The sequence below is a fragment of the Phalacrocorax carbo genome, chromosome 3 (assembly GCF_963921805.1).
Source record: "Phalacrocorax carbo chromosome 3, bPhaCar2.1, whole genome shotgun sequence".
Lineage (NCBI taxonomy): Eukaryota > Metazoa > Chordata > Aves > Suliformes > Phalacrocoracidae > Phalacrocorax > Phalacrocorax carbo.
This window is the reverse complement of record NC_087515.1, coordinates 23,796,995-23,823,146: the sequence shown is the minus strand read 5'-3', so window position 1 is coordinate 23,823,146 and position 26,152 is coordinate 23,796,995. Positions and strand designations below refer to the sequence as shown.

Here is a 26,152-nt window from a genome sequence, read left to right as displayed (position 1 = left end):
GCCAACCAAAAGTCTTCCGTTTAATTTTATTTAGAGTATTCGAGATAGAAGGAATAACCCAGAATATCTTATGCTTTAAAGGGCATCAGAAATTATTGATAAAGCATAGGATCCTGCTTGTCAAAGATGCTGTCGCTTGTGTTACTGGAGTCCTAAGAGAGTAAACTTAAGTAATGAAATCTTCATGCCCAGGATAGAGAGAGGAGTGAATTTCATAAAGAATATGCTGTGAACATTGTATATAAATGTACAAACATGCTATAATAACACCCCATCTATTTTCTGTTCATAATTTTTTTTTCTTTAATAGACAGGTGTGTCTATGATGGATCCAAATCATTTCTTGATGATAATGCTGAGTCGCTTTGAACTTTATCAGATATTTAGTACTCCAGACTACGGCAAAAGATTTAGCACAGAAAATACTAACAAGGTATTTTATGTAGTACTGCAATAGAAAACCTGTAATTGTTTCGAAATTGTATTGGATAATGTTGTACCGAGACTGTGCAATATTAAACAATATTTTAGTTGTTGATTAAAAAAACCCAGAACTCTGCTATTTTCATTTAGCTTGACCAGTTTGAAATATGCATAAATATTTTTACCTATCAAACTGGTAAATGTCAGAAACTGATGCATAATTTTTGCATTGTTTAAGAAGTTTAAGGCAGTTGTGACTGCATTTCAGCATAGCTTCGTTTGGGAGTGCTAAGGATGAAAACAGGCAATGTTTTGAAGCACCAAAAGAATATTTTCAGCATATGGAATAATTCTTTTACCCTTCACTGAAAAATATGAATTCTTTTTTTGTTTGTTTATTTTAATTCAGGATGTTGTTCAACAAAATAACACTCTTATAGAAGAGATGCTGTACCTCATTATAATGATTGTTGGTAAGTTTGGAAAACATTTGATTAATTTTAAAATTTAGTTTCTTTAATGGTCTGGAATGAGCATTCTTCATTGTCATCTCAAGTTCAGTTCTGTTTTGAACTTCCTGTCATTCTGATTTCTTTCCTAGGAGAAAAGCCTTGAAACTAGGTTACCTTAACGTAATGAATTTTTGAACACTGGTGGGTGAAATCAAGATTTCATGGAAGAGACTTGTTTTCCAGTCTTTTGCTTTAAGTTGCAAAAGAGAAAGAAATGTTTAAAGTCCTAAAAAAAAAATATTATGTTTTATTTTTACAGGTGAAAGATTCAGTCCTGGAATAGGACAAGTAAATGCAACAGATGAAATCAAACGAGAGATCATCCATCAGCTGAGCATCAGGCCAATGGCTCACAGTGAATTGGTGAAGGCATTACCTGAAGATGTAAGTAACTTGGGAGAAAAAAAAAAAGGCAACTTAAACTTTATAAGTCTGATGGCTGAAAATTTTTCTTATGCAAGTTTATGCCACTTCATGTGGAATAGGAGCAGCATGATTGTACTGAGAGTGAGGTTACCATGAGTACAGGTTAATAGTTGTCTTGGAGAAGGTAGGAAAGAGCTATAGAAGAAGAAACAACATATGAAAGAGGCAGGAGCCTGAGACCTTCTTCAGCTCTTTTCTCTTTTTAATACTGTTCCTTATCAAGCCATCTGGCCAGCAGTCTCTGCAGTCTGCTTGTAAACCCTGAATAGATGTATTGAAGCGGGTTGTTGGAGCTATCCAGAAGTACAAGCTGTTATATTTTAAAGCCTAACAGTAATTGAAAAGATGTGAAATCAGACACAGGATAACAACTTGTGTAATATAAATGCTTCATTTGTGTGGAGAGAAGCATTTATCTGAATTCTGGTATGAGTGGTTTTATCGGAGAACAAAGCTGGAATTTTTTTTCTAATAATATTTTTGAAGTAACCTTTTAAATGTGATTTCCAAAGGCAGTCAAAATTCAAAAGTTAATCTTTTATTATATTGATAGTACTTTTAAGGATAAATTCTGAAATATTTTTCATTGTTCTAAATATTTTAAACTTAAACCTTTTGAAAAGTCAAATTTTAGGGTAGCGTTATGATTTTTAAAAAAAAATGTTACAGTTGGATGAAAGAGCAAGCTAGAGTTCTAAATTGTATTGTCAGTCTTAAATACATTTTCCCTGGCCGGATAACTGATGTGAATATGTGTTGCAGGAAGGGGATGAAAGCATTAAAAGGTAATTTGTGTATGAAGGTAGTGTTATGTATTTGAGCTGACTTCAGCTGTGTTTTGTGGTTGTTTTATCATTTTTCAGTGACTTGTCTTTTTAGCTTTCCTATGTTTATTTCATTTTAAAGGCCTAGAAACCAGAAATATTGACTGTATATCTCTGAGAGGCTGAGTAAGCTAACTTAGGGTTTTCTTCTGTTACCGTTACATACAAGTTTATTATGACGTGGAAAAACAGTAAAAATTAAGCATTTAAAATGGCATGATTTTTAAAAAAATACTTTTTGCAGAGATGGTATTCCTGAATGTATTTTCATGTTATATGCTTTAGCGTTCTCTTGAGAGCCAGTAAAATGACTTTGTACCACGTTTGGTTTACATGCGCAATCTAGTGTTGTATGATAATTGAATGTGTTCAATCCAAGAACTACAGTAACATGCTGTCTTGCCTTTTCACTCAATATAGGAGAACAGAGAGACAGGAATGGAAAGTGTGATTGAAGAAGTGGCCTGTTTCAAGTATGTTTCCCTTTATTCTAATATTTCAACTTCAAAATTGGAATACCTAAATTAGTGAAAATGAGAGAAGAAAGGGGGCTGGGTCGTGATGTTTTCCCATGGCTTTACTCACGTGCATCATTCTTAATCGATTACTTTGATTTCTAGAATGTCTATTGAGCAGTGTTTTTTAGCTGTTGTGGTTAACCATTTATGCTCAGATGTTAATAACCAGTAACATAAGGGTTTTTTAATATGTGTCCCTTGGGGTTTTTTGTTGTTGGTTTTTGTTTTGTTGGTTTTGGGTTTTGTTTGGTTTGTTGTTTTTTTTTTTAGGAAGCCTGGATTAACAGGCAGAGGGCTCTATGAACTAAAACCAGAATGCGCCAGGAACTTCAATCTGTATTTCTATCACTTTTCAAGGGCAGAGCAGTCAAAGGTAACTAGTAATTTAACTTTTTGGTTTTTATATTGTGTCTTTTTTTGCTTTGTGTTTTTTTCCAAAGCTTTATTCTGTGAAGAAGTATTATTAGCTGGTTAAAATTTAACTTTTAAAATTTAATTTACCTGAGAATGTTGTTGACAAAATTTACCCAGGATTTTGCAGTGATATCTGTGCCACCGGATCCTGTGGCCTACACAGAGCTGCTGCAATCAATGGGGCTTCAGGAGCTTGTCTGTAGGTTGTCTTAAGTCTTATTTTACTGAAAGTGTTTAAACAATCTGTATATTCGCTTACCTCTATGGAAATTACCATTTTAGCTTAGACTTGTCTTACTATTTTATGCTAGAAAAAGGGTCCAGGCTGGCTCAAGATGAAAGATTAATTTTGAAGATGCAGGCCCTTCTTTTCAAGTAGAGTGTAAGACAAACTGAAAAGACATGGAAGCTTTCTTGTTTTATTTAAGGCTGGGGAAAACAGCAACAATGTAATAAAGTACGAATGCTTTTTTTGTTAGTTTTGTATTTGTACAGGTTTTGAGTAATATTGGCATAATTCTTATATTTTAGGCAGAGGAAGCACAAAGAAAGCTGAAAAGACAGAACAGAGAAGATACAGGTATTTGTCTTTGAGAGAAGATGGGAGAAGGAAGCAACTATCAAACTGTGTGTTGCCCTGACACTTAGACTAATATCCTGTGCCTGGGCTAGCCAGAAATTGGTGAAAATCTTGCAATTTCCCTTACGTCTTCCTGGTTATAGATAGGAACCTGATCTGTCATGGAATGAGCCTTCCAAATGGCTTATTCCTTCAGCTTTTCTGGTACATGCAAGCCATGCTGAATGTTACAACCTGTTATCTGTAATACTGCTTATCAAGCAACTGTATACTGTCTTGGGTTAAGTGTTAAGCTGTTTGAAAGTCAGTCGGTCTATACGGGTGTTGCAAATTTTAGAGACGCTGAAATGTCAAACAGAAAAATTTCCCTTTCAGCGCTTCCACCACCAGCTCTTCCTCCTTTCTGCCCGCTGTTTGCAAGTCTGGTTAATATTCTGCAATCTGATGTCATGCTCTGCATTATGGGAACTATTCTGCAGTGGGCAGTAGAACACAATGGGTATGCCTGGTCAGAGTCCATGCTGCAAAGGGTATGTTTCCTTACTTAAAGTTATGCTTTGTCTTGGAAGCACCATGCAAAGGTCAATATAAGGCATCTGGAAGAGGTGACCTATATCTGATGAGACCATGTTAGATAGATGTGATAGACTGAGGAAAAATTGACTGTTACTTATTAAAACAAATCTAAAAACCTTCAGGACTCAAATCCAGTTTTACCACTTTTTCTGTAGATACTTTAGTTGCATTCCAGTTCTGCTACAGGTTTTCCAATGATTATCCTTTCCTTACATGGGTTTCAGTGTTAATTCCAGGCATTAAGTAACACTTTGTCTAGAGCATCCTGGCAATTTCTATGGCATGGCAAAAGTGATTGATTCAGCGTGACAGAGTTCACCACCAAGATTTAAGTATTTCCACTTTAAGATGCCATTCAGACTATTTTAGTACTAAATACAGTAATTTCAGTTTTGAAATTCAAGATTACAGCTTTTTATTGACCTAAAAGTTAACATTATTTTAAAATGTTTTGTGTTTCTAGAGTGTTAGAATTAATTAGGTTTAGTAATTTTAACTTTTTGTCAGTTTTATTTTGTGTGTAAAAAGGATTTAAAGTGTGCATTATGCTCTGTCCAGAGACTTGTGATGATAACATTAAATTGCTAGGGGGAAAGCTAAGAAGCACTGACTTGTGACTTGCTAGGCAGGACAGCAAACAGAAAGATGCAAGTGGTATAATGTGTGCTTTATCTGACAGTTTCAAGAATTTGTAAACAGTGTTACTCCTGTGTAACGGAGCTTTGGAATTATGTATATAGAAATAACTTCAAAATATTCTTATTATATAATATTATTGTATTACTTCCTTGTCTCTTAATGAATTACCCAAACTATATAAAGAGATTATATGAATTATTTTACCTAGGTTTTGCATTTGATCGGAATGGCACTGCAAGAAGAAAAACAACATCTGGAGAATCTCAGTGAGGAGAATGTTGTAACGTTTACCTTCACTCAAAAAATATCAAGTATGCCTGTCTTTTCGAACGTATAGCCAATTTTAAATAACTGAAAATGCCAATATTTCATATTTTATTCTTCTGAAACAGTATTTACCAGAAGAGTATATTTGTTTATCTATCAAAATTTTACCACATCAGCTATACATATGTGCTTTACCTATGTGTAGATTCTATGATAGTAGCAGTACTAAAGGCCTTTTCTAGAGGAGAAATCCAGAAGTAGAATAATTTCTAGTAAATATGATTCTTAATATCTTTAAGTAGCGTCTCAACACACTGTATGTAGTCAGATGCTACAACTGCAAAAACTGTAGTTGCTTTCTTAAATGGTCTTTTAATCTTGACTCTCCTTTGCGTCTTCAGACTCTAGTGCCTCTAGTTTTGCTAAGACATGAAAGTTGCCAAGACTCTTCCATTTAAAATACGTGGGAAATAAAATATTGGAAGTTCTACATGGCAGCTCCTAAGATGAAAACTGCTAGGGAGCACACACAGTGCGTTTGTCTTGTAAGAAAATATAGTCAGTGAGCAAGACTTTTAAGACTGTTTCCTCTAACTTTTCAGGATTTAGAAGGTATTGATGAAAATGCTTGCAGAGGGGGAAGTGAAAGTTACATAATGTGCCTATTTGTTGAAGGAATTCTTCAGCTGTTGAACATATACAAGTGTTGTTTTTTGTTTTGTGTTTTTAATGTTAGTGAGTGATTAGTTTGTCAGGTGACAGTATAATGAATTGTTGTAATTTTTTTCTCAGGACCAGGAGAGGCACCAAATAATTCCCCTAGTATACTAGCTATGCTAGAAACACTGCAAAACGCACCTCATTTGGAAGTGCACAAGGACATGATCAGGTGGATATTGAAGGTAAATCTATTTTATAACTCCTGAAAATCATGGAAAGAAGATTTTTGAAGCTTTTCTAATTGTCTTGTGATTTCCTTATTTCCCATGTTGATTTGTTGCACCTACTTTTTTCCTGCTCTGGAATCCAACACTGTGCATTATCTCGCCATCATTATAGTATACACAGTTACATTCAAATGTCACAAACAAATAGTTGTTTTTTTTCCTTCCAGACTTTTAATACGATAAAGAAACTAAGAGAAAGCTCTTCTACAAGTCCTGTGGCTGAGACAGAAGAAAATATTATGGAGGAGGTAAAAGCAAGCTGTTACAGTTAACTGAGCTGGAACAGGTCGGGGTTGTGTCTAGCAAAGGACTATATTTCTTATTGCAGCTCTAAATCAAAGATGGGAAACATCAGTGATTTCTGAAATTCTGTCTCACAGCTTATAGATCAAACCCATTTGTTTGAAAGACCTATTGGGAGAGTCCCTGGACTATTTTTCATTGCTTTAGATACAGTAATGTCAAGTCTCTTGCAAGTTTATTCCTTGAACTTTGTAGTACTGATCATTTAACGATTCCGGTCTTCCCATCATTTCAGACTCCTTGGAAAGTTGTTAAAAGAAATATCTATGTATTTTTACCGTGCAGGTCATTCCCAATAAGCTCTGCTGATTCATTTAGCTCAACACAATATTCTAGATACTCCACGAAAACCTTGGAGCACTATAGTGCATTTAGGAACACAGCTAGCTTGGAGGAAGAGCAGCACTAAAATCTTTTTATCTTGAGCTCAAAGGGAAGAGAAATACAAAATAAAGTTAGGTTGAGGGAGCAAGGTACACTTCTGGATCTTCAGTTCTACCTGGCATTGAACATGAGCTAAATAAAAGAGGGCAAAAATAGCTTTTTGGTAGAATGGTTTTTTGCCTCTTTATGAGGTTTTCTGTTGTTTGGAGGTTAGTACATGCTACGCATAGCAGTAGCTAAAATAAATCGTCTGTTGTAACAAGATTTTTTAAATGGCTGAGCAAACAATACAATTTCAGAGTTCACGTGATAAAGACAAAGCTGAAAGGAAGCGAAAAGCTGAGATTGCCAGACTGCGCAGGGAAAAGATCATGGCCCAGATGTCTGAGATGCAACGGCACTTCATTAATGAAAACAAAGAACTATTTCAACAAACTTTGGAGGAGCTAGATACTTCAGCCTCCGGTGTACATGAAAATAGGTAAAGGAATATAATTTATATTTTTTCTCTTTTACCTCAGATTATCCTATTGTTACTGCTTAAAGTGGGTTCTTTAGTCTTGATGGAAAACTATTTGTAAGTTTGAGACCAAAAAAGCAGCAGTAAATGGAATGCTTTCCTCTCCCTTTCTGTCAAGATGGTGGGATAATAATTGATTCCTCCTTCGTCCCATCCTCATAGGGCTCAACATAAACAGGCAAATAATTTTTTGTGTAAAATCATCCAGTAAATTCTTAATAATACTGAAGAGACTCTGCTATTAAACATAGTAAATTGGAAACAGCTGATCATATGTCTGTTGAGGATCTAGAATAAGATCTGCTTGTAGCTGGAAATACAAATTGAAGCGTGCTAATGGTTTTTGTGGGGAAGTAGAGAGTTTTCAGAATTTGTATCAGGCACTTAAAGGATGGTGATGATGGAGGGTTGCAAATATAGTTTCTAAGTTAAACTGGAGAGGGTAATACTCTTGGGAGGGTATGATTTTTTTCTGTAAAGTATGTTCTATTTCTGGGGGCATAGGAATTGTTGCATAAATGCCAAAACTATTTTTTGTCGGAGAGCATTTATCATAAAGCTAGAAGGCTCGTTAATCATATTTCAATCATGATCTGATTTGTAAGGTTTTTCAAATAATTTGCTCACTAGTTTTCTTTGAATATTCTAGCCCTGTAATTTCAGATGCAAAACTCACGGCCTTGGGACCAGAGCAAACTAGAGTAGCTGAACACAGACAGGTTGTTATGTGTATATTGTGTCAGGAGGAGCAAGAAGTTAAAGTGGACAGCAGGGCTATGGTCTTGGCAGCATTTATTCAGCGATCAACTGTGTTGTCTAAAAATAGAGACAAAATTATTCCAGACCCTGGTAAGTAAAGTTCATAGTTGTCTTTAATGAATGTTGGAGTCACTGTAACAACCGTATGCTTTATTTTGAGACAGTAGTGTCGCTATCTTAACTGCGTAACTGTAAATTACTTCATTGTAATCAGTGGCAAAACTCCCATATTTTTCGTGGGATAGATATGTGTGTTCTAAATAATGAAAATGCTTTGCAGTGATATTAACTAAATGTTCTGCCAACCGTTTATGACCGATTATTTGTTACTATTAAAAAAGCCCTTTAAAATCGGAAGTGTGTGTTCTTAAACTACCCGCATAACATAACAGAGAGAGGAGGTGTTGATGTAGTGCTGTAAAAGCACAAGATACTTATTTCCTTCCTCAGTTACATGATCTGAAGTGCCTCGTAGCGATATAAAAAAATGCTTGGTTTTAGGTAACTTTGTGAAAGAGATCACAATGATCAGTAGTATTGTTACGGAAGTTCCTCCTGGGTTCTGTATATGTAAGCACATAGAAAATTTCTGCATTGAATCATTTTGCACTCTCACTCAGAAGATTAATGTTCTTAGACACATTGTTTAATCGTACTGAACCACCAAAACTGCAGGTACATCTTGGGGGCTTTTACCAGAGCCCAGCACCTTGGAAAGCTTGGTTTGAAGCCTAAGTACAGTACATACGCTCAAAACAAAATGACATCATACTTGTAAACAATCTAAACAGTTTAGGTTGTTGTGGGTTAGCATTATGTTTTATACTTTAGCAAATGCATTATACTTTTGTGATAAAGTTTAATAATAATGCAGATGTGGTAGCATTTATCTGCAGTTACATCTTTTGATAAATGTTTATTTCAAAGTTGTTTTGCTTTATTTTAAATACAGAAAAGTATGACCCATTATTCATGCACCCAGATCTGTCATGTGGAACACACACGGGTAGCTGTGGACATATTATGCATGCTCATTGCTGGCAAAGGTAAAAAGCTACATTTAAGTTTTTAGTCCAAATAGCATCTCTTGCCATCAGTTTGCTTAGTGGCACTAATTTTAATGGCAAAATTACTACCATGTAGTAAACTTAAAATGTCATGAAGCAATTAAAACAGCTTTCGGTTGGGGGGAGTAGAAATCATTATAATAAATACTGTAAACATGTTCAAAATAATTTTCATTTACTATCTGTAATCTTGGTAAAGAAGAATCCAAAGCCATGTGCGGCAGCTTTCATTCCCTTTGGTTGTTTATCCCTATGCATAGTCCCCTGTGGTGCACGTATATCTGAACACTGAAGCTCAGATTGTTGGGGTTTTTTCTGCAGTTCAGTAATAGACATATTCCTGCTGCTTCTTGTGCTCTCTCCTGAAGTTTTAAATGGCAGTGCACCCCTTGTAGTCTTAATTCCTCCATCAACTTTGATTTGAAGTAGAAACATCTGTGACATAGTTCATCTTCAGTATAAACTCAATTTTATCCTTTGTTCTGAAGGGTTTTTTTATAAAATGTTTTTCAGTTGTTGTTGTTTGATTTTTTTTTTTTTTTTTTTGAAGGGGATAAATATGCTTAGTGCTATGTGGTGCCAATGATGTGACAAATGCAAGCCATTCAAGTCTCTGACTTTGATTAGGCCCTTGCTTTGGTCCTTGGCATGGCTCCTGAAGTGCCTGATTTCACATTCTGCCTTGTGTGTGAAGACTGTTAGTAACTACCAGAGATCTTGTGGCCATAACCACGTAGTGATTCTAGTGCGGATTTCATTTGTGGTCTTTGGTATCACTGCTCACTGAAGATATGTTCTTCATCTTCTTGTGTAACTCATGTACAGTTCTGTGTGGTTGCCATTAACTCCTGAAGATGTCTAAATGTCTAGATGCTGGTATTAAGACCATTTTTGGGTCATCATCAGGCACGCTCTAAACTATCCTAGAGGCTTCTGGAATAGCAGTTACGTTTACTAAAGCAGTGAATTCAGTTCTTTATCATATAGGATTCGGAGATCAGTCACCAGTTTTTCCAGTGGCTGCTCATTTGTGACCTGTAATGGAATATGCACATGGATAATGCTTGTGACATCTTCATTAAAATTTTATGTGAAACTGAAGAATTTTATTTTTTTTAATCCTTCAACATTCTCTACCTCTCTCCCTCACCCTTCTTTTTCCTAAATGGAAATTGCTGAAGTTCAGACTTAAATGTGATTTTTGACAGCCCAATGAACTTCAGCATTTTGGGCGATTTTGGCTGCAAAAGACTGGGGATAGCCTGCAGTTGGTAATACTTTCAGTCAGAGGGTAGAGCTTTTTGCTTCAGATAATTCTGTGATGTACATCTGGGAAAAGGCAAAACAGTGTCTTCATGAGAACTCATCAGTTCCTATGTTAATGTTTTAATAAATTATCATTAATATCTCCCTTTTTTCTAAAGGTATTTTGATGCTGTCCAAGCGAAAGAGCAACGAAGACAGCAAAGATTACGAGTACACACAAGTTATGATGTAGAAAATGGTGAATTCCTTTGCCCACTTTGTGAATGTTTAAGCAACACTGTTATTCCTCTACTTCCTCCATCAAGAGTTTCGTTTAACAGGTCTGTTTGCATTATGAATGTCCTCGTTAAACATAAACAAAATCCCAAACAAGCCACACCCCGAAAACCCCTTTCAAAATGTTTATTGTTTTCAGTTGTGATAATCTCAAATGGATTGCCTTCTTGCTTATTTTGGTTTATTGACCTTCCTTGGTTATTGTGTGGTGTGGAATTCAGAATGAAAAGACAGTGAACCATAGGACCTTGCAGGAAAAGAACTGAAGATAGAGGAATATGTGGGCAACAGAGAAAGAGCCTGTTGAGAAACAGAAGAACATGGAATACCTAGGAAATATTAATTCTGTATATAATTTGTTCTTAACTAATGCGTGTATTCTGTTTATGTGTATTTTTGGACAGGTTAGACTTTTCACGCCAACCAAACCTAGCTCAGTGGATCAAAACTATATCCCAGCAAATAAAAGCACTGTGTTTACTTCGAGATGAAGACTGTGCAAGTAAGTCTGAAGAAATGGGTATATTTGTATGTGAAAATCATAGAATCATTTAGGTTGAAAAAGACCCTTAAGATCATTGAATTCCACCATTAACCTAACACTGCAAGTCCACCACTAAATCACATCCCTAAGAGCTACATCTACACGTCTTTTAGGTATCTCCAGGGATGGTGACTCAGCCACTTCCCTGGGCAACCTGTTCCAGTGCTTGACAATCCTTTTGGTGAAGAAATTTTTCCTAATATCCAATCTAAATGCCCCCAGCACAACTTGAGGTCATTTCCTCTCGTCCTATCACTTCTTACTTGGGAGAAGAGACTGACACCCACCTTCTTACAACCTCCTTTCAGGTAGTTGTAGAGAGCAATAAGGTCTCCTCCCCTCGGCCTCCTTTTCTCTAGACTAAACAACCCCAGTTCAGGAAAAAGACCAAGTATCATGGTTCTACCACAGTGGGACTGAGAGAAGGTGGCAAAAGCAGCAAGAGTAGCTTGGAATTTCAGTTTCTGGTGAAGGTGCTCCTATACCTTTTTATAATGTAAAAATTATGTATGGGTGAATTATCAGTGTTTTATTACTTCTTGCTTGTACAGGCAATTCTGCTAATTCAGAAAAAATGCGTCAGCTGCACTTACCTGAAGGATTTCGACCAGATTTCAAACCGAAGTATGTATTTACATCTTAAATCATTAAGACTTCGTCATGGAATGGTAACATGAAAATAGAATATGACATCTGTGCTCTAAGGTCTCACTAATTAGGGCAAAAATATGGGTTTGACTTTAATTAGAAAAGTTGATCCTATTATTATGATGGCTTTGAAGTCCAACCTACAAGTAGTAAATAATGCCGTAGAATTCCAGAAGTGGATGTGATGAATAAATGTGCAGAGAATAGGCTGATGTGTATAAATTTCAACATAAGGATTAAGCTTTCTTTCCCTATTACTTGTAACTGGATGAAGGACTCATCATTATACCCTAGCAGTACAAGTAAAACATCAAGAAAGACTATGAAATGAAGAGTATGTTAATAGGTAATTTTAGCTATTATGGTATATTTGTATTTGAGTCTACCCCTTCTTCACTTGGGGAGAAAGTAATGAAATTCATTGCATGGTACAGACGTTTATCTGCCAACTACACACAAAAATGCAAGGCATCTATCCCAACTGATGACAGATTTTGCCATCAGTCTCACGCAGTTCTTTAAATTTAGTCTTAACTATATTACCTTTGAAGACTGGATATTCCTAATGCTAAAAAATGAGATTCGTTCCATCAAAAAATAATTGGGGTGTATCTGTCACAGAACAAAGGTTACAGAATACCAGATCCAAAGAAAGATACCAGAGTCTTCACTTAAATTTAAAAATCCAGGTGTTCAGCTATGGGGTGAATGCTCATCATTAGAAGTACTATGCTGCCAGTGGAGAAAAAATGAATTAGTATTATTGTTTTCTTTGTGTCAGGAATCCTTATTCTGAGAGCATAAAAGAGATGTTGACAACTTTTGGAACAGCAACATACAAAGTAGGCTTGAAGGTTCATCCAAATGAAGAAGATCCACGTGTACCTATAATGTGCTGGGGAAGCTGTGCTTACACAATACAGACTATAGGTACTAATGTATTTATTTTGCTTCTTTATATGTGAATTTCAGAATTTAGTTAAATTCACAGCATTGAAATATTTTGGGGGTTTTGGTTTTTTTTCCAGAACGAATTTTAGCTGATGAAGATAAACCGTTATTTGGTCATTTGCCTTGTCGACAGGTAAGGATCTGTTGTGGTCTAACCCCAGCTGGCAACGAAGTAGCATGCAGCCACTTGCTCACTCCTCCCTGGCAGGATGGGGGACAGAATCAGAAGAATAAAAGGGAGAAAACTTGTGGGTTGAGATAAAGGCAGTTTAATAAGGAAAGCAAAAGCTGCGTGCAGAAGGAAAGCAAAACAAGGAATTCATTCACTAGTTCCCGTGGGCAGGCAGGTGTTCAGCCATCTCCAGGAATGCAGGGCTCCGTCACGTGTAACAGTTACTTGGGAAGACAAAATGCCATCACTCCAAATGTCCCCCTCTTCCTCCTTCTATCCCAGCTTTATATACTGAGGTTGACATCATTTGGTATGGAATATCTCTTTGGCCAGTTGGGGTCAGGTGTCCCGGCTGTGTCCCCTCCTGGCATCTTATGCACTTGGCAGAGCACGGAAAGCTGAAAAGTCCTCGACTAGTACAAGCACTGCTTAGCAACAACTAAGACACCAGTGTGTTATCAACATTATTCTCATACTAAATCTAAAACACAACACTACACTGGCTACTATGAAGAAAATTAACCCTATCCCAACCAAAACCAGGACAGTATCAAGTAGCAGTTCTTCTCTGAATCAGTGGAAAAAGAGGGAATTGTGCTTCTTTAATGCAGAGTATCTAAATTTTAAGTTAGGTTATTTGATAGTTTTATTTGTTGGATCCCACTGTTTAGTCAGTCAGTATCTGATTAATAGTCTATGTAAAAAATAAAATCTAGCAAAGCTATTATGTGGGTTGGCTTTTTTCCTATAAATGCATAGATTAGTAAGGTCAGGATTTTTCATGGTAACAGTCAAGAATACTGAAGGGCAGTTATATATTTGCATAAACATAAATCTTTGTCATATACTCAGATACTCAAACTGCTCCCATAAACTGCAGCTGAGGGGCCTGAATAGAATGCTGTAAGTCAAAAAGACCTTTTCATATTGAGGAATTTCATTAACTGTGGCAGTGTCTCTTTTTCTTTGTTTTTAAAGGATGACTGCCTTACATCATTAACACGATTTGCAGCAGCTCACTGGACAGTTTCATCTCTTTCGGCAGTACAGGGTCACTTTTGTACTCTCTTAGCATGTAAGTTTACAGCTTATTCTGGTTTTTTACAAAGATACAGATATAGAAAGGTGCTTACAGAATGATGATTAATCTTGATTACAAGAAGATTTTTTATGTAGTGGTTTTAAGTAATAGACCAAGAGCTGGTATTTTCACATGTGTACCGATACATATTTCATCATACCGTGGGGGGGAAAAAAAGACACTTCTGTTTGTCTGCAGTTCCAAGATACTTTTCAGGAGAAGCATGGATATTTTGTTGTGAAGGAGTTCTGTTGATTCTTCCCAGCATTTATTTTGCTGCTTTTAGAAAGGTACCCAGAGCAAAGGAGGAGGAGGTGTGATCCTTCACAAAAGAGAAGTGATATGCTGGAACATTAGAGGAGGAAATTAAGATAAATATAGTATTGAAGGGAAATAGGATATTTGCAGAGGCCTGTAATATATCTGCAAACTTCTCTGCCTTTGAAAAGTAGGATCTGTGATAAGACAGAAGTTATTATGTAATGTCACATATCAGCTGAGAATTTTAATGAGAATAGCCAAAATGTTTCAAGCGTTTGTAGATACAGGTGAAAAGTCTGAAGTTCAGCCTAATGCAATAATTACCCTTGAGAGGACTAGTCTGAAAGGGTAATATAAAATGGGATAATTTTAATGTTTACAGGCAGTAGAGCAGGGAAACTTTTAAAATCCATTCATTGATACCATGTATTTCAGTTGGCAGCTTTATCGGGAAGAACTTAATTGACGTGAGTTTGTAGCAGTAATGACTGAGCCATTTTCTGTGTGAAGCAGAGGAGAAAATGTTGCTAGATATTTGACTGGAACTTTGTAGTATACAATGTTCTGCGTGGTTCGAGTTTTCTTGAAACTGAATCAATCAATGTTTCTTCAAAGCCCTTCCTCTAACTGACAGAAACAACTGTACTGCTTTTATTTTTATGAAGGAAAAGTGTTATTTTTCAAGGCTATGAATAAGGAAAATTATTAGCCTTTGATCTGTCAGTATTCTATGAACTATTTACACATAAAGATAACTTATTTAGTAGGAGTTTGGTTTTGGAATTCCCTTGCTCTGGTCACAGTTCTGATGGAAGCATTTTTAAGACTTTTGGGTTGAGTTCTGTGACTATATGCTTACAAAAGTAAAAGCATTTGAAATCCATGGTGAAATGGTGAAATGTTTGCTTATAGAAACAGCTTCAAAATGTCACAGATCTTCAGCTGTTCATTTTCTGGACAGCAAGGCAGCAGTCTTCAGCTGAAGTATTTTTAAGTTGTTACGATGAGGCTATTAATTACTGTAGTAGTGTTTTCAAACTTGGCAGCTTAATGCTTATAGCTACATTGTAAAACTCTTCTCATAGCTACATTTTAAACTCTCTTATTGTAAATCAGAATTTACTGCTTGGAGTAAAATTTGCAATTGTTCCTTGATTTTTTTAAAGACATGGTAACATTTTCAATATGCTTTATTTGGGTTTGCTTTTAGATGGAGTTTACTCTGCTACTTGGAATTTAAGTGTGTGAATTTCTGTTGTCAGACGGAGTGCTTTGGTTAATACTTCATGGTTACTGTGAATGTGAATACTACAGAGATGGAGAGACCAATACCTAGCTCTTTCTTAATTAGAGTTAAAATAATTAATTTAAGACACTCTTTAGCAATGCATTTTCGAGCCTCTAAGGCAAATGAGTTATGTGAGGCAAATTTAGGGAACCTTGTAAAGTTAAGTGAATTGCAAAAGTTTCTTTTAAACAGCTGTCCAACAGACCACAACTGGTGTTTCTGTTTAGTCACTGGTGTTTGAGCTTATTTCTCCCACTGGAAACCTAAGCAATAGAAGGTCACTGTGGGAGTAGTGAATGGCAGCACTTTCTTTTTTATAGCTACTTTGGGTTTGTTTCATTTCAGTACAGTATAGTCAAGTAGGCAAGAGTCTCTTTCAATAATGTTGAACAACTCTTGAATTCACACCTTTCTGGCCAAAACAGGTACATATGTATTTTAAGTGCTTTAAGCATATTAACCAGGGAGATGGCTCTCATCTTGTAAGTGAAGTACACTAAAATCTTTTCATATATAAATGTTCAATTAATTGATTTTTCTTTCTAAAATACTCAGCACTGGTGCCTAATGAAAAGAATGGAAATCTTCCTTGCATACTTGATATTGACATGTTTCATTTATTGGTAAGTATTCCATTATGCATATTAATAATGTTTTGATACAGTAGGCACTATGTCAAAACGTCATTGGAAACATTCTGTTTACTTTGGGTTAGGAACCTTTCAAAATGTTCAGGGTTTTAGTATTTTTTTTTCCTACTTCATACAGTTTAAGGACTTTTTTCATTGCAAGTATTCTTATCTATAAATAAAAGAGGTACAATGAGGCAGAATGTATATTCTCTGGATGTTAAAAAAACAAACAAAACCAAACCAGTACCCCACCCCTAACAAATGACAAAGAATAGAAAAAAAAAATCCCAAACAAACCAACTGGAAGAAAAACCCTGGTAATTAATCATTGTTCCCTCAAATAATATAGCTGGCTAATTAGCTTCAAAATTAGCCTTATGAGATATGCTGCCTTCAAAGGGTATAGTTACAGTGTAAACAGAGAAAATGGGAAGATTCAAAAAGAAAAGGAATATACCTCTTTTGTTTTGTTTTCTTTCACAGGTAAGCTTGGTGCTCTCTTTCCCTGCCATACACTGTCAGGATTTTTCAGGGGTTAGTCTTGGCACTGGAGATCTTCACCTGTTTCATCTTGTCACTATGGCACACATAATACAAATTTTACTAACCTCATCAACAGGTAATGCCAATTTCTTTCAACTTCTGTTGAAATGATTCTTCAAATCTGTACTTGGAAAACGCTAGGGTGCTATTGGTAAATGTATGCAGTTTACAGTTGCAAAATTGCTGATGCTCTCTCTTTCAGCCCACAGAAAGTATTGCTAAATTGTATTAATGAAATTACAGTCTTTTGTCTTTATTGCTTAACACTGGAGGTTTTTTGGGGCATAGTAGTTGTGAATCATGGCTTTCCAGCTAACGTAGCAGTGCCTGGATGTGTTCATTGCAGAGACTTGGCTTAGGCATTGCACGATGAGTAAGTTGCGGTTAGTGAAGTAAAGAATCAACATGTCATCTGACAGGAGGACCTGGATAAGGTGTAGCATGCCAAAAGCAAAGACCTCCAAGCAAATATATTAAGAAACCCAACCAATCAAACAAACCAGCACCTCACTGGAGCTGACAATAGCACAAACTTAAAACATAAGATGTGCAGCAGAAAACTTTTTTCCTGTACATCATACTGTAGTACAATGGAACGTTTCACTTAGTTAGAAGGCCTCTTCTGCAAAACTTGAAAAATTACATTCTTGCCATATAAACGTGTATATGAAGTAACTTGCTTTTTATTTCTTTCTTTCTTTCTTCAGAAGAGAATGGCATGGATCAAGAAAACACTAACAGTGAAGAGGAAGTAGCTGTGCTTACACTGTATAAATTTCTTTGCCAGTGTACAGGAAGGTAAAAGGGCCATCTTTTGTTAAAATTTATAAAATTTTCTCCCTCCTAGGCTCATAATTAACTATTGACTGAATCCTATATACTAATGCTGTTAAAGATGAGGCTTTAAACTTGGGGACTCTTGCACCTTGTTTCTTATCCACTACTTCTAGATACAATTTTAAAGTAACTATTTCTATGAATTCCTCTGTGCTCATGTGAAGACACCTGCTCATTAGGATTATGCTCTGGACAATTTTTTAGTCAGTTTGCAGATCTGTAGGATCTGGAATTGGCAGTGTCTGAGTACAGAAAACTTGTTAGGATCTGAAATGTCTATGCAGATCCTTACTTTACTGTCCCATTTGGTTACATCTTTATGAATCTCTATTTAGTTGTATTTCTTGGAATTAGCTTTGAAATAAACACTTTACATAACTCTTGCTTCAACTGAAGTCAGTAATTTAATATGAAATATGGCTGAAGACTTACTAAATATAGCTCTCAGACTGAAATGATTAAATAAAAGCGAACTATTTTTATTGTGCTCTCTTAAGTGCCTTGAAAGAAATTTCCTCAGGCTGGCACCTGTGGAGGAATCTAAAAGCTGGAATCATGCCTTTCCTGAGATGTTCTGCTTTGTTTTTCCATTACTTAAATGGAGTCCCAGCACCCTCAGAAATTCAAGGTACTGTCTGCTTTGTATTAAATTAGCTTTATGAAAGATACATACATTTATGGACAAAATAAATTACATTTAAATGCTCATTTCTAAGTAAGCTGATTGAATGAAGGTACCAGTGCAGAATCATATCTGCGTAATGAAAAAGAAAAAAAAATTTTCCTTTTTAAAAAATATATTTTTTAAGAATCCAATGCCATTGTAGATTACCTAAAAGAGAAACTGATGCTCGTCTGTTAAAGTGAAATATTATTTCAGATCTATTGATTACTGTTTTCAAATGAGACCTGCTTTTCTCTGCATTCATTTCATTCAAATCAGCATCTGCTAACAATTAAAATCTCCAAATGCACTGATGTTACATTATACCCCAAATAACTGATGTTATTAACATACTTTACTGTCATCCACATATGGTGTATGTAAGGACTGAATGTAAATCTGAAGATATTACTTATAATAATAAGTAGGTTCACACTGCTTTGGGACTCCCATGTTTAAAACAAAGTATGATATGTGGTGCTGAGGTGACATGAGAACAGCTGCAGAACTTGCAGAATGTTTTCTTGATACACAACTTCTTGACAAATTGTGTTTAAAATATAGATTATTTTCATTTTGCAGTAGCAGTGCCTAAGCATTTGGGTTGGGGGGGTGTGAAAAGAAAAAAAACCCAACTCTGTTTCTGAACTTTGATTTTCTGTAACGAGTTTTCTCAAACTCATAGTCTGGACCAGTAGTGACTGCTTGAGTTCTTTGTTACAGATACTCTAAAGATGAGGTACAAAGTGTAGCTGTACTTACAGACAGTAGGTGTGTGGCCCTTTAGAGGGTTGGTTGTAGGAGCGGGAAAGAGGAAGGCTTTGCTTCACTTTGTTACAGTCAAGTCCCAGGTGCTTGGATGGCCCTGCAGGTCCCAGCCATCGAGGGATGTATTGACGGTGGCTGTAGCACTGGGTGTTTTGCTCTCCCGTCCCAGGCCCCACTGCTCCCCCAGCTGGCCTGTTGCTCTTCTCTATTATTTTATTGGGGGTTGCGAAATGGGAATCACTTGGCCATGAGAGGGAATTGAGCACAGCCTTCATTTTAATTTTCTTCGCTCCTCTATTCAGGAGCAAAAGAGGCCATGCCACAGAAGAGGTGCTGGTACTCCTTGTCCTGAAAGCTGGGAGAGCAGAGGCCCAGGGACCCAAACCAATAGACTAGTGTCATGAATATGACGATACAGCAGTTGTGTCCTACATAATATTTTTGAAGAGTTTAGCATTGCAGACATCTGGAATTTCTGTATTTCTGAGGCTGTGGTATACTTCACTGGTACACTGCCACTGATCACCTGCCTCACTTTGTGTCACGGACTACAAGGAGCACAAAGTAGCCATTTAATGGATGACATTAAAACGAAGACATACTAAGTTGTAAAGACCATTGAGCTCTCTGTTGTGGTTCTTACATGACCAGGTCATGACTTAAAGGGCAAGTTTGAGGAAAGTTGCGTCTCCTTACTGGCAGGTTTGCAACACAGCTGTCTGGTGCCTTTACTAGCACTGTCATACTTAATACCATGTTTTGGGTGTGGGGGATACAGTTTAAAAAAAAGAGCTGTCCCATTTAGTGCTGTATTTCATTTATTGTAGTTAATGTCATTTGAAAAGATGCAATTATGAGAACTACACTTTTTTTTACAGTAAATGGAACAAACCAGTTTGAACACTTATGTAGCTATCTTTCCTTGCCAAACAACCTCACTTGCCTTTTTCAAGAAAACAGTGAGATTGTGAACACATTAATAGAAAGGTAAGCCTTGGTTTTATGCGTCATTTAAATATAATAAGGAATTCTGCACAAGATAGTAATTTAAGTATTCTCCCGGGAGTGCAATATGGAAATGCATAGTAGACTTCGAAAAGCATTTGTTGAAAGAAATGTTTTCAAATAAATTATTTTGCTTGTAGAGATTATTGAATAGATATACTTTGGAATTTTTACTTTTTTTTTTTTGAAAGTATCATCCATTGAAGTTAAAAGCCAATTTTGTTCTTTCTTGTAGTTGGTGTAGTAACAATGAAGTAAAAAGATACCTTGAAGGAAAAAGACATGCTATCAGGTAAATATGGAGAATTTTTAAGCAGAGACGGCAGAAACTTTAATGTTGCAGTTTTCTTCAAATATTTTTTCTAAAGGGTGTTTACAGTAGCACAGTATTAGTTCTGCTTTATTGAATGACAAAGATATTAGGGGATAAGAAAAGAGATTTTTGAAATTTCGTAAGAAAAGTGAAATACTGTTTAAATTAGTAGATTTTAAAGGCAAAGTTAAATATTACAGGTTTATTTAAACTGATCTGCAGTAATCAAAGGCCATAACATTTCTTCTCATGTTTCCTGGAGTAGATTTGTAGCTTCTGATTCAAAAGGTATGCTGTTACTAAAAGATGTAGGTAACCTTTGTTTAAAAATACCATGCATTGAAGAGCTTTTTAAAGAAGCCAAATTCTTCAGTGAAATCAACACTGAGTCCATTGCTAAAAATAAAATTAGTTTTTCATATGTTTCTACTTGCTAAGCAACTGTTTTGAATTCAGGACACATTTAATGCTTAGTGGGTGTAGAAAAGCATTTGGGGTGTTTTTCTTTATGAAGGCTGGGTAAAAATAGTGGTTATCAATTATCCAAATAATTATAAATGAATATGAGGTTCACAGTGCTGTCATTAGAAAGATATCCCTGCATTTTCATCTCCTGTGCTGAATACATAAAGTCAGTCTTTCAACATTATATATACAATAAGGCTAAGTGACAAAAATTAGTTAATCACTTCATCTGTTAACTACCAAGCTATTAACAGAATATCTTATACAGTAAGAATACTCTGATTGCATAATTGATTTCCGGTTGTGTGTGATAGCTGGGTTTTTCCATGTGTTCCATTTGCTGATTCTTAATTGCTCTTCCCAAGATCATGTCTAACTTGACCGTGATTTCCTCCCCAGCATATTCTTATACATTGCTTCTATTACAAACCTCTGCAAAAAAATTTAACTTTTACCTGTTATACAAATATTTGGTATTGAATAGGTCCTTTTTACCGCATGAGTATTTAATTCTCTTCAGGATACAAGTTCTCTGAACTTGCGTGTCAGACTATTTTCCATTCAATATTAGTGACAAAAGGAAAATTCAAAGCAAACTCATGAGGGAACAGAACAAATATTCAGTTAAACTTGTAGTGTCCTCATCATGAGGCTTTGCTAAAAGCATACATATGACATGTACTTTTCTGACTTCCTGCCTGTGCATTTTCTTAAATTCATAAAAGATATAACTAAGAAAACTGGAGGTGGTCTAGCTGAGAGATGTTGGGAGTTCCTTTATGTGCTGCCATTTTACTCTATGAATGGCAGAGAAGAGGAAAACTTTAAAAATTTAATTATTCACAGATGCTGTTTAGATGAGTCAGGAAAACATGAATGAGTTTGAAATCACTGTGTATTATTCACTGAAATATGAGTGGTTAATTTGCTTGCTTTATTCTAGCTATGCAAGAGAATCCAACAAATTAATAGACCTTCCGGACGACTACAGCTGCCTCATTAACCAAGCATCCAATTTCTCGTAAGTTGTACACAGTTATAGCGAGGACCCCTAAAGGCTTCTGCTCCGTTTGATGGACTGGGAAACCTCTAACCTGAAAGCCCCAGAAAGATGTTTGTAGAATCATAAAGTTAATGGCATGTATTGATTGTCACCTCTTCCAGCAAAACCGCAGTGTAGTTCAGTGAAATGAAATTGCAGGGGTTTGTATACCTGCTAACTGTATAAAAGTTCAAAAGTACTTTTGAATCTTTTTGCCCTCTAGAGTTAATACAAACAATGGAATTTTTTTTTTCTTAACAAAAGGTGTCCAAAATCAGGTGGTGATAAAAGCAGAGCCCCAACATTGTGCCTTGTGTGTGGGACCATGCTATGTTCTCAGAGTTACTGTTGTCAGACTGAATTAGAAGGAGAAGATGTTGGAGCCTGTACTGCACATACGTACACTTGTGGTTCTGGAGTGGGCATATTCCTTAGGTAAGGAACTGAACACCTCTGCTTACATTGCTAGGTTAGATGGTGTGTGTGGACACAAAATTAATAGTTCTATAAATGTAATGGTAGGGGTAGGTTGTTAGTGACAGGGTTGCTTAAAAACTAGAGCGTATTTGGTATAAGATTCGGAGGTTGTTTCCTTGAAGATAAGGCATCACACAACATTTGAATTCCATTTTAAAGTGAGTTTGTTTTCTCTGACACTCAAGTGTTACAAAACAGTGAAGGCAAATACCTTGATTTTCTTGTTGCTGCTGCTGCTTTTGTTTTAAAAATGGAAATACATTTTAGTTGTCTGCCTGCATACAAGGATCAGTTAGATGATGTCTATTTTCACTTTGGCAAAGATTAGTGAGAAGTGAAATTGTTCTATTTTCTGGTTGTGTCGAGTATTTTATGCAGACTGCAAATAACTACACTGGTTTTAACTGCTACTGAGGAGTTATAACAGGAAGAGCATAAGATCTTTAGTTTTAAAAAACTAAAAGTACCTTTAAAAATCTGAACATGCAGATAATACAGACTAAAAGTAGGTGAGAATTGGAAAAGCAGTGTCTATGAAAATATGAGAAACTATTAACCTAAAAATCAATACCTAAGATCTTCTCTGTGTTTCTCTAGAGTACGAGAATGTCAGGTGCTATTTTTAGCTGGAAAAACGAAGGGCTGCTTTTATCCTCCTCCTTACCTTGATGACTATGGAGAGACAGACCAGGGACTCAGGTAAATATCTTAAAAATATATATCTTTTAAAGACAAGAATTCTAAAACTATCTGGTTTGTAAAATACACCTTCTGTGTTACCTTTTATTTTAATTATATAGGTAATATTATATTTTGACATTGCTGTTGTATCTAATATCTTAAAACATTTTAATGCTAATTTGTGGTTTTAGGTTAAAAATATTTAATGGAAGACCTTTCCCAGGTTATAAACAGTTGTCTTGAGGTGTAAAAAGTTAAATCATTTTAGCATCTGTAAAATTGCCTAGAAACTAAGGCTGAAAATTTTATTTGTTTGTAGTGCATTTATTTGTATAATCTGTGCTCATTTAATACCGAGTGAAAACACGAGATGAGTTTGTTTAATGTGGTAGTTCTTTGTCTTAACTCCTATCTCTGCTTCCTATGAGAATAGTTGGGGGACTCACTGTTGTTAATGCTGGCTACTTCTGAAACTGTTCAAAAGCATAGAATATGAGCTGGTTCAGCACGGGAAGATTGCTGAAAAGCTATGTTCAGACACTGGTGAAGTGTACGTGAGATTCCCAAAGGCTGGAGGGAGCTGTTGAGCAGTGAGGCTGGGGGACCAGGCAGAGTAGCATTCATGTTTACTAATCAAAGTATCTGTTGATTTGTTCTGACAAGAGAATAATGTTAAAGGGTTGTCTAAATATTGTAATATTTTTAAAGGGTTATCTATTATTTAATGTCACACCTGGGTGTTTGTGCTTACTTGCAGTGTTTTATCATTCCTGAAATGTATTATCTCCTTTTCAGACGCGGGAATCCCTTACATCTGTGCAAAGAACGATTTAAAAAGATTCAAAAACTCTGGCAGCAGCACAGTATCACAGAGGAAATTGGACATGCACAAGAAGCAAATCAAACACTAGTTGGCATTGATTGGCAGCATTTATAATAGTTACCTGCTGAAGACTGGAACTTTATTAAGATTTTTGTAACTCAGTAAGCTTTTCAAAGGAGGGATTAGGAAAAAAAGTCTGAGGAAAAAAAAACCCAAACCCAGTCCTGTTATTTAATCTTTGTTTTACAATGTATTTCATAAAGATACCAGTTAACATTAATCAAGTAAACTTCTTTCTATGTAAGCAAGTTTTATCAGTCATATAATTTGCACTGTGCTTCCTTCACAGAAATGTCTTGGGTTATAAACCTGGGCAAATGAACTTGAGTTTCTGATAAAAAAAAGAATGACTCTTTTTGGAAGTCTGACTATGATTTTTCGTATAAACTGCAAGAGAGAAAAGACTGCTGAAACAGAAACTAGATAGAGCACAATTACGGATTGTGTTTTGCCCCTTGCTAGTAATCTGAGCCGTTTTATTTATTATTCTGCATTTTAATACTTAAGCTGTGTGTACATGCAATGGAATGAAGTAAGGAAGCAAATAATGTAGCAAATGGATGTTTCTGTCTGCATCAGTGGATAATTCACTCTTTCACATGGTGTATCTAAAACAATTCTGTCATTTGTACTCTTGCAGCTTTCTTGCTTCCAGTTGTTTTTTAACTAAAAAAAAACCTAACACTAGCTTTACAAGTAAAATAATTTAATTTAAAGCTTTTTCCAGAGCATTGCACTCCTTAGAATTATGTAGTTTGTAATTTGAATTTAGCTGGGAAACCCTTTCACTTGCGATTATGTGATTGGTTATTGGTATTCAAGGGTTGACATTGTGCTTTAGAAGATATTTTAAGATAACGACAATACGTGAAATGTCATGAAAGCTAATTTTATGTTAATTTGCAGAAGCACAGAGGATATCTTTTTCTTTTGTTAATAGTCAACTTCTGAGGTGCAAATCCCATTTCCTTTTTGTTGCAGACAAACTGGATGGTTTCCTCTGGCTTTGAAGGGCCACAATCACACTGCTCACATTTTTGCATAGTTTTTGGTTTTTTTCTGTTGTCCCATCAAGTATATTTACTTTTTGGCTTGATTTAAAGCTCTGTAAAGATGTTTGCATATAGTATATTTTATAAATATATTCTATAACTGCGCAGATTTGCACTTGATATGAGGGTGCCTGAAGGCAGTGAGTTTTCTAGCTGTATGTAATTAGACCGCCAAGATGTCTCTAAAAAGTGACATTATGCTTATTGATTTAAAATAAAATCCATTACCTTTATCTCTCCTATCTTCTGACAAATTAGTAGAATCTCAATTTACATAGTTCTGTTTCCTTAATAATCTGTGATTCTTTTAGTTAAGTCTTACTTTCTGACTACGTCTTCAGCCCAGATAAGCAATCCCTTGACTGTCTGCCGTGTCTTCAGTTACACTTGGTCTGACTGAATTGTTTCTATTTTTACAGATTTAATGCTTCAGATAAATTTTGTATATTCATGGTGTACAGGACAATTTTTCAAATGTTCAGTAACAGTATTGAGTGAAGATGTGAAATATGCAATAAACAAACTTGGCCAATGTTGATTTCCTTTTCTTAAACCAGTACAGACTAATTGTTGCTACTACCTGTCGTAGTTCTAATCATTTCTGTATTTCTGTCACTCTTTACAAAGAGACATGCAGAAGTTGCAGGAAAAAATAACATTAATGCTTCATCTCTGCCTTCACCTACTTAAGCTGGTTGATATATCAACAATTTTCTGTGCGTGGTACTTGAAAATCACACTATTTGGTGATGTTACTGTTCCTTTGCAGGAAGTCTTGGTTCTTAAGCTGTGTGCCACGGTTTCAAATAACATGTAACTGCATGGAAAAACTCCCTTTTCCTGTAACTATAATATTGAAAAGATAACTGATGATACTGACAGATTTCTCTGTGCAAAGCAAAATATTGACAGCCAGAAGGATTTTGGTTTTTCCTCTGGGATCAGACTTGGAGAGCAAGGTTGAATAGGTTGGTAAAATTGAGACCATAAATAACTGCAAAGTACACAATTTATCTTTCCTTTTTTTTTTTTTTTGCAACTTTAGTCATTCTTTACTGAAGACTTCTATTTTCTGATCTGGTTTGCATGTATTTATATTAATGTAGAAATATATATATCGTTTCAGTATCAGGGAAATAATATC

General features: G+C 35.7%; 1 protein-coding gene across 2 annotated transcripts in view; it reads left to right on the top strand.

Annotated features, from left to right (window-relative positions):
• The window catches only part of UBR2 (ubiquitin protein ligase E3 component n-recognin 2), a 66,191-nt gene extending 40,651 nt beyond the window's left edge, over positions 1-25,540 (top strand). For both annotated transcript variants that reach the window (XM_064446143.1, XM_064446144.1), the window contains exons 19-47: positions 311-433; positions 833-896; positions 1,195-1,319; positions 2,606-2,658; positions 2,974-3,076; positions 3,649-3,697; positions 4,073-4,227; positions 5,121-5,223; positions 5,972-6,081; positions 6,294-6,374; positions 7,113-7,294; positions 7,983-8,182; positions 9,045-9,138; positions 10,584-10,745; positions 11,106-11,203; positions 11,797-11,869; positions 12,675-12,823; positions 12,922-12,977; positions 13,995-14,091; positions 16,202-16,269; positions 16,762-16,897; positions 17,529-17,619; positions 18,156-18,286; positions 19,969-20,077; positions 20,331-20,387; positions 21,817-21,894; positions 22,180-22,350; positions 22,990-23,091; positions 23,869-25,540. In XM_064446143.1, coding sequence (XP_064302213.1) covers positions 311-433; positions 833-896; positions 1,195-1,319; positions 2,606-2,658; positions 2,974-3,076; positions 3,649-3,697; positions 4,073-4,227; positions 5,121-5,223; positions 5,972-6,081; positions 6,294-6,374; positions 7,113-7,294; positions 7,983-8,182; positions 9,045-9,138; positions 10,584-10,745; positions 11,106-11,203; positions 11,797-11,869; positions 12,675-12,823; positions 12,922-12,977; positions 13,995-14,091; positions 16,202-16,269; positions 16,762-16,897; positions 17,529-17,619; positions 18,156-18,286; positions 19,969-20,077; positions 20,331-20,387; positions 21,817-21,894; positions 22,180-22,350; positions 22,990-23,091; positions 23,869-24,010 — 3,162 coding nt within the window. In that variant the 3' untranslated portion in view covers positions 24,011-25,540. The remainder of the gene's footprint in view (positions 1-310; positions 434-832; positions 897-1,194; positions 1,320-2,605; positions 2,659-2,973; positions 3,077-3,648; positions 3,698-4,072; positions 4,228-5,120; positions 5,224-5,971; positions 6,082-6,293; positions 6,375-7,112; positions 7,295-7,982; positions 8,183-9,044; positions 9,139-10,583; positions 10,746-11,105; positions 11,204-11,796; positions 11,870-12,674; positions 12,824-12,921; positions 12,978-13,994; positions 14,092-16,201; positions 16,270-16,761; positions 16,898-17,528; positions 17,620-18,155; positions 18,287-19,968; positions 20,078-20,330; positions 20,388-21,816; positions 21,895-22,179; positions 22,351-22,989; positions 23,092-23,868) is intronic.
• Positions 25,541-26,152: the final 612 nt, after the last annotated feature.